We start from the raw sequence: 8526 nt of genomic DNA on the forward strand, positions 1-8526 counted from the left end.
TATTAAAACGAGAGTTCAGTTCATGTAACAGGGTTGACCTTAAAATGAGGGACAGCCGTAAATTAATAACTAATCACATGAAATAAATAATACTCTTCAGAAATGACTTCAAAGCACAAAATAACTAGGGCTTTTCAATTATGGTTAAAATCTTCCTAGAAGTGATACAGGGTTGATGGAGAGACGTGAAAATGCTGAATTTTGGCACCTTAGCAAGCCTTTATTTATACTGAACAAACATTTTAACGCAACATGTAAAGTGTTGGTCCCATGTTTCATGAGTTGAAATAAAAGATCCCAGAACATTTCCATACGCACAAAAAGGTTATTTGCTCATATTTGGTTTACATCCCTGTTAGTGAGCATTTCTCCTTTCTCCTTTCTCCTTAATCCATCCACCTGACAGGTGTGGCATATCAAGAAGCTGATTTTAAACGGCATGGTCATTACACAGATGCACCTTGTGCTGGAGACAATAAAAAGCCACTCTGAAATGTGCAGTTTTGTCACAACACAATGCCACAGATGTCTCAAGTTGAGGGTGCGTGCAATTGGCATGCTGTCTGCATAAATGTCCACCAGAGCTGTTGCCAGAGATTTGAATGTTCATTTCTCTACCATAAACTGCCTCCAACGTCGTTTTAGAGAATTTGGCAGTGCGTCCAACCGGCCTCACAACCGCAGACCACGTGTAACCACGCCAGCCCAGGACCTCCACATCTGGCTTCTTCACCTGCGGGATTGTTTTAGACCAGCCACCCGGACAGCTGATGAAACTGAGGAGTATTTCTGTCTGTAAAAAAGCCCTTTTGTGGGGAAAAACACATTCTGATTCGATGGGCCTGGCTCCCCAGTGGGTGGGCTTGGCTCCCAAGTGGGAGGGCCTATGCTTATTTCCTTATATGAACTGTAACTCAGTAAAATCATTGTAATTGTTGCATTTTGCGTTTACATTTTTGTTCAGTATATATTAAAAATCAGATGTATTGAATTCTCCATGTGGTCTATATTAAAGGGCACTTCATTTAATGTATCAGGCTTTTAAAATTATATATTGGTGCACAATTTCTACATAAAATATCTTAAAAGGCAACAACAAAATCTTGGAACAACCCAGTTGGTGTATACATCTGGGTGCATATGTCATCTTGGGGGAGTGTGTATTTAATTTCCCACCTTTACACAGTCTGTTGTAGTGTGTACATGAAGAGTAAACTGTCTCTTGGTCTTCTTCAGGTGAAGAAGGAGAGCCTCTATACCTGGCAGATTGATCTGTCAAAGACAGAGAAGTACTGGGAGGGCTGGTTCAGTGGACTGTCTGCCCTCTTCCTGTCCTGCCCTGTGCCAAAACTGCTCCTACTCGCTGGTGAGTCCCTCGGTTTAGTCCGTTTTAATCCACATTACTTTAAATTATGTTTTCAATATAATACAATTACATTTTTGTCTTTGACATTGGATTAGAGCACACATTGTTGGGTATAACATTTCCCTCTTTACAGGTGTGGACAGGCTTGATAAAGATCTCACAATTGGACAGATGCAAGGTGAGGACGGCCTTATAGATTAATGTGTGTTAGGTTGGTTGTTGTTTACAATTTTGGCTCCGATGGTGACCGTGAACTCACTGTAGATCTTCCCCCACCCATTCCCTGTTGCACATAAAGATTGGTGTTCTGTTTGTGTTCAGGGAAGTTCCAGATGCAGGTGCTCCCTCAGTGTGGCCATGCTGTCCATGAGGACGCCCCTGAAAAAGTGAGTGGGTTTTAACCTTCTGGGTATGATTCTGAACAACTGCTTGGTGCATGTGCAGGCAGGTCACTAGAAAAAATACGTAGATTTTGGATGTTTGAAAAGAGAATGTCGATATATGCTGTCATCGGCGCTCATCAAAAAAAAAAAAAAAAACTATGGCACAGCTCTGGGCTCGAACACACAACACTCAGATCCAGAGCGTGCTGCTTAGACCACTGCTGCCGGAAGTTCACAATTGTCTTGCAAGCAGGGAGAGTACTTAATGATACTTAATGAAACAGCTCATTAAAAAAATATTGTTTTATGCTTTCCAAAAACCATAGCCCTAAACTTAACCACTCGGAATTAATACCTAAACTTAACCCTTTGAGTTGTTTCTGTTTTAACCCTGTAACCATGCGGAATGAACCCTGTAACCACACAGAATTAATGGGTAAAACATTTACCTTCATCCAATTATATAAAATCCAGAAGTGAAACGATGAGATCAAGTTGGCATGTGTTTTTGTTTCCCATTTTGTTTGCGATAGTAGAGGTTCAGGCCAGTATGCATGTAATATTGCACACAAAATACAATTCTCAATGTCTGGGAAGTGAAGTCTGGGAACAAACCCACATTGCTCTTGTTTCCCCAGGTAGCAGACGCTCTGGCCTCGTTCATGGTCCGTCACAAGTTCACTGAATTCAAGGAGGGTTTCCTGTGGTAAGACTCATTTAACTCGAATAGAAACATATCACACATTTGTTTACAACATTGTTTATTACTTTTAAGTCTGCTTGTCCAATAATCATTGTACAATCGCATTGTTAAGACCTGCATAAGCATGTATCGCTTATCTGCACTGTTAAAACCACATGATTTGTGGCCTGGGTGGTCTAGCAGTTAGGACCGCTGGCTACAGCACACATGCTTTCCAGGGTCGGCGGGGGTTCAAATCCATCCCACTGCCTTTGTGACTCACTCTGTCTATCTTCCCTCTGTCTCTCCTCGGTCCAATAAAATACAAAACCCTCCCTCCCCAAAAAAAATATATATATATATATATATTTTTTTTTTTAAGGAAATTATGGACGTCATACAATATAAGGTTTTGTAACGATTGCTGACACCATGTTGGTAGTTACTGTATAAGGTCTGTTTTGACACAAGTAATTATTTTTGATGTCAAATGGGATGCTAACTGGTACAGGAAAACCAAAAAGCATGTGTTTATGCTTTCATGTTTTTGTTTTTTTGTTGTCAAATCGTAACAGCTAATAAGAATGGGATCCAAATAAATAGTAAACTGCATAGAAAAGTCCCAGTTTTGCCCTGGACCCAAACAGCACTCATGGAGGAGTTGCCTGGAGCCTCGTGGACACCATCTTCTGCCAATTACTCCCAACTGGGAGAAAATAGATCAGTATAAATTAAATAAACATGAGCACTATACAACTGCAAAATTCTCAGCACTTTGGTTCTTAAATTTAAATTAGCTTTTGTAATTAATTATTACTTTGAAATGTACATGTAGATCTTTTGCCACTTATGGCTTTGCCTTTTTTTTTTTAAGAATGCAGGGATTTGGTTTCACCCATCCCACTCAACCTTTTTTATTTTCATTTCCTGTGATGGCTTGCCTGTTTCTTGTTCAATTTTGGGTAACTCCATCATGTCGTGCTCTGTGTTTAACATCCTTGGATTTTAAGAATTATGATTAAAAATGCATAAGGAAAATCTCTCCAGATGTTTTCATTTCTGTTCTGTTGCATGTCTGGTAAATGCACTGTTTACTTCCATGGTAAACACAGAGACACCCCTTAGGGACTATTCTGCATGTGTACAAGACAGATGATGGACTCCCCGTTTTCTTAACTGACCGGGCAGGTTATCTGCCTCGAATGAACATGAAGAAAAATAGTGCCATGTTTTCTTCTATTGTACCATCACAGCAGCCTTGACCTTTCTAGTTCTGCAAGTGAAGTAGTGTAGGAACAGGGGTCGTATGGCGTCATCCCTCAGCCCGTAGATGAGTGGGCTCAAACATCTTGGCAGGATGATGAGGAAGAGGAAGTTAATGTATCGCAGGTCAATAAAGATGGTAGTACTGCCTACACTGGCCAGTGCACTTTCAATGGGTGCATACAGAAAAGAGGAGAGAGACGGGCCCAGCTGAACCAGGTGCAGCAGCACAGTCTTGTGGGCCTTACTGGCTTTAGTTTTGTCAGAAGAGGCAGACCTGGCTGTGACAATTATGGCAATGTATGTGTAAATGATGATGAGAGACACAGCTACAAAGCAAAAAGTATTGAACCCCTGAAACACTTGCATCTGCCACAACGCAATGAATAAATTCTGCCGTGTGCAAAATATCGGGGTAATAAAAAAGCCGGGATCCTTTGCTGTAGAATAAAGCATATCAATTATAAGATTTATGAATATGACAAACCAGACGACTGCAATGGCAATGCCGGTTCTTTTTGTTGTGGCTATGTCACTATGACGGAGAGGGTGGCAGATGGCTGCATAGCGTTCTAGAGACATCAACGCCAGGTTAAGTGGGGCAACACGGGACATGCCACTGCCAAACATGACAAACAGTCCACAGACAACCTTTACCAATCGTAGATAAGCCAAGGCAAACGCATACAGAAGGCAGCTGACCAGCAACTGCATGGAGTCATTGAAGAGCATATGTGCGAAGAGGATGTAGCGGGGAGTTTCCATAAAAGTTGTTCTGCTACTCATAGCAATAATCATCACGCAATTTATGTAGATAAAAAATACAGCCATCAGGATTGCCACCACCACTTTAACCATAGTCTTCTCATTCATCTCAAATATGATCATCTGTTCATATATAAAAGAAGTCTCCTGAAAGGTTTCATTGGTTACTGCCATACTCTTGAGTGCCTTTGAAAAGAAATAAGAGATTGAGAGGAGAACCTATTAGAACATCATTCTTACAAGCAACTGAAACATGAATGTTTATCTGATTAACATTATTCAAAATGTTAACACTTGGCTTTCTGTAAAAAAAAGAAATCAGAGGTGGCATTTGAGTTCTAACAAGTCATTCATAGATCTGTACACCGAAATCTGAAATACAAACCTTTGTGATTGGTAGGACTGAGGGAGCCTGCCTCAGACTGTTGTTGTGCTGTTGAGCTCTGTATTTATAAATGGACAAGAGGTCAGTGACATCATGGTATCATTGGCCCTAAGGTGAAGACAATCTCTGATTGGGCTACCCTTTCACTCACACACACACACACACACACACACACATGAGATGGGTGCCAATACTCTCCAAGAACAGAATGATCTGAGAGGAGAGATGGCCAATTGACAACGTATTGATCATTCTCCCAGTCTACTTCAGTAGCACCGTATAGGCAGTGGTGGAAAAAGTACCCAAAAGTAAAGATACCTTAATAGAAAATGACTCAAGTAAAAGTGAAAGGCACCCAGTAAAATACTACCAGTGGTGTAAAGTACTTAAGTAAAAATACTTTCAAGTACTACTTTAGTAGTTTTTTGTGGTATCTGTACTTTACTTTTACTATTTATATTTTTGACTACTTTTACTTTTACTTCACTACATTCCTAAAGAAAATGATGTACTTTTTACTCCATACATTTTCCCTGACACCCAAAAGTACTCGTTACATTTTGAATGCTTAGCAGGACAGGAAAATGGTCTATTTCACAAACTTATCAAGAGAACATCCCTGGTCTTCCCTACTGCCTCTGATCTGGCAGACTCACTAAACACATGCTTCGTTTGGAAATTATGTCTGAGTGTTGGATTGAGCCCCTGGCTATCTGTAAATAAAATAAAAAACTGGAAAATATGTCAGTATGCTTTGCTTAATATAAGGAATTTGAAATTATTTATACTTTTACTTTTGATACTTAAGTATATTTTAGCAATTACATTTACTTTTGATACTTAAGTATATTTAAAACCAAACACTTTTAGACTTTTACTCAAGTAGTATTTTACTGGGTGACTTTCACTTTTACTTGAGTAATTTTTTATTAAGGTATCATTACTTTTCCACAATTGGGTACTTTTTCCACCACTGAATACTACTTGAGTAAAATTCTAAAAGTATTTGGTTTTAAATATCAAAAGTAAATGTAATTGCTCAAATATACATAAGTATCAAAAGTAAAAGTATAAATCATTTCAAATTCCTTATATTAAGCAAACCAGATGGCACCAGTTTCTTGTTTTTATTTATTTATGGATAGCCTGGGGTACACTCCAAAACTCAGACATAATTTACAAATGAAGAATGTGTGTTTAGTGAGTCCGCCAGTTCAGAGGCAGTAAGGATGACCAGGGATGTTCTTTTGATAAGTGCGTGAATTGGACCATGTTGCTGTTTTGCTAAGCATTCATAATGTAAGGAGTACTTTTGGGTGTCAGGGAAAATGTATGGAGTAAAAATAACATTATTTTCTTTAGGAATGTAGTGAAGTAAAAGTTGTCAAAAATATAAATAGTAAAGTAAAGTACAGACCCCCCAAAACTACTTAAGTAGTACTTTAAAGTATTTTTACTTAAGTACTTTACACCACTGCGTATAGGGTTGGAAAAATGATATATTAAAATATACACTGAGTGTACAAAACATATTGAGTTGCACCCCCTTTTGTCCTCAGAACACCCTCAATTCGTTGGGGCATGGACTCTACAAGATTTCAAAAGCGTTCCACAGGCATGCTGGCCCATCATGACTCCAATGCTTCTCACAGTTGTGTCTAGTTGGCTGGATGTCCTTTGGGTGGTCGACCATTCTTGATACACGCCGGAAACTGTTGAGCATGAAAAACCCAGCAGCGTTGCAGTTCTTGACACACTCAAATCGGTGCGCCTGGAACCTACTACCATACCCCGTTCAAAGGCACTTAAATCTTTTGTCTTACACATTCACCCACCTTCTGAATGGCACACATACACAATCCATGTCTCAATTGTACACGCCGTGTATGGTGGTAAATTCAAAATGCATCTACATGTACAGTTCTTCTGGCCAAATACATTGACACCCTTGCACTTTTCTTAAATAATCTCCTATTTCTTCTCAAATAAGTTGTTATTGGATTTTCAACATTGCAGAATACATTTTATAAAAATAAAAATAAAAGATAAATGGCAAGGACAAAACGATTGGCACCCCAGAGCTAGTGCTTGGTTGCACATCCTTTAGCCAAGATAACGGCTGACAATATGCAATCAATGAGCTTGCTGCACCTTTATACTAGCACTTTGGCCCACTTCTCAGCAGCAAACTGCTCAAATTCTTCAGTGTTTGAGGAGTGCCCTCCACCAACTGCTGTTTTCAGATCTCGCCATAGATTTTGGATGTGATTCACATCTGGACTCTTTCCTGGCCAGTACAGTACAGTCCAGTGTTTCTTCTTGAACCATTCCAGGGTGCTTTTGATGTGTGTTTGGGGTTGTTGTCCTGCTGGAAGACACACAACCTTCAACTGAGAGACAGTTTTTGGACACTGGGTTGAACATTGCACTCCAAAACACCTTGCACTCCAAGGCCCCCAGTACCAGAGGCAGCAAAGCAACCCCACAGCATTATCGAACCTCCCCATGTTTGATTATAGGGAGGGTGTTATTTTCTTTGAATGCTTAATTTGGTTGTTGGTAAACATAGGAAGACCCCAATGTTGAAGGAGACTCAAGAAAGCCTGATTGAACTTCTCAAAAACCGACTTAAACAAGCCTAAATCTTGGGAGAATGTTATGTGGACCAATGAAACAAAAGGTCTTTGGCAATACAGATCAGTGCTGTGTTTACCAACGACCAATATATTTGGCTGCAACTGTACCTGTCTGTCTCATTAGGCCTCTGTCTATCCTGCTGTGAGTTGTCTGGACCCATATTCACAAAGCATCTCCAAGTGGGAGTGCTGATCTAGGTACAGGTCCCCTCTCTTATTCATTATGATTTAAAAAGCTAAATTGATCCTAGATCACTCTAAGATGCTTTGTGCTTACATGCCCTGGACTCCTCTACAGTGTGTATTTCAACTACTGGGTGCTGCCTAGGGTTAGATTCTGGTGACCTCATGCATGGTCATCAACAGCATAGGAAGGAAAAACATAGCAGCAACAACAACAGCCTTACAGACAGAAAAACTAAAATATTTACAATAGAACATGTTAATCATTACATTAAATATTATTGTGTGTGTTAATGAGGGGGCAGGGGAGAGGGTCAGAGGGGATGTTTCTGATCGGCACCCTGGAGCTCTGCTGCAGTAGCAGCTCCCTCCCTCCCTCACATCACCAGGGCCTAATGCAATACAGCCTCGTGTGGCATCATACTCTCCAATGTACCCTATTGAACTTTTAACTTACCTGTTCATGTGTGCAATACTTTTCTGACCTTTCACCTGCCTGTGCTGCACTGTTCTGACACACTGCACAAGATGCTCAGGTTTACCTCATTGTCCTGACCTTTAACCTTCTAAAGACAACCACCACAGTGACCACAATATCATGATCTTTGAAATATTCAACTTTTAAGCATATGTTATTCTACTATTTCTAATGTCTGACAACAAATAACATATCTATCAAATCTAAAATCCTGTTTTACCCAAACCCACCAAATTGTTGATACCATAATTCAAATCAAATCAAATCAAATCAAATTTTATTGGTCACATGCGCCGAATACAACAGGTGCAGACATTACAGTGAAATGCTTACTTACAGCCCTTAACCAACAGTGCATTTATTCACAACTGTTTCTCCTTATTAT

The 8526-nt window shown here is 39.8% G+C and overlaps 2 protein-coding genes across 4 annotated transcripts in view; one reads left to right on the top strand and one right to left on the bottom strand.

The window, feature by feature from the left end:
* The window catches only part of LOC311142100 (protein phosphatase methylesterase 1-like), a 68058-nt gene extending 64585 nt beyond the window's left edge, over nucleotides 1-3473 (top strand). For all 3 annotated transcript variants that reach the window (XM_084177686.1, XM_084177687.1, XM_084177685.1), the window contains 5 exons: nucleotides 1237-1366; nucleotides 1500-1544; nucleotides 1688-1752; nucleotides 2388-2455; nucleotides 3007-3473. In XM_084177686.1, coding sequence (XP_084033812.1) covers nucleotides 1237-1366; nucleotides 1500-1544; nucleotides 1688-1752; nucleotides 2388-2455; nucleotides 3007-3010 — 312 coding nt within the window. In that variant the 3' untranslated portion in view covers nucleotides 3011-3473. The remainder of the gene's footprint in view (nucleotides 1-1236; nucleotides 1367-1499; nucleotides 1545-1687; nucleotides 1753-2387; nucleotides 2456-3006) is intronic.
* Nucleotides 3474-3556: 83 nt separating this feature from the next.
* On the bottom strand, nucleotides 3557-4883 carry LOC311142103 (odorant receptor 131-2-like). Its single transcript, XM_084177690.1, has 2 exons — nucleotides 4845-4883; nucleotides 3557-4645 (listed from the first exon to the last, which is right to left on the bottom strand). Exon 2 carries the CDS (start codon nucleotides 4631-4633, stop codon nucleotides 3668-3670), a length of 966 nt encoding a protein of 321 aa, XP_084033816.1. The 5' UTR covers nucleotides 4634-4645; nucleotides 4845-4883; the 3' UTR covers nucleotides 3557-3667.
* Nucleotides 4884-8526: the final 3643 nt, after the last annotated feature.

The sequence above is a fragment of the Coregonus lavaretus genome (genome assembly GCF_964263955.1).
Source record: "Coregonus lavaretus genome assembly, chromosome: 15".
NCBI classification, from domain to species: Eukaryota; Metazoa; Chordata; class Actinopteri; order Salmoniformes; family Salmonidae; genus Coregonus; species Coregonus lavaretus.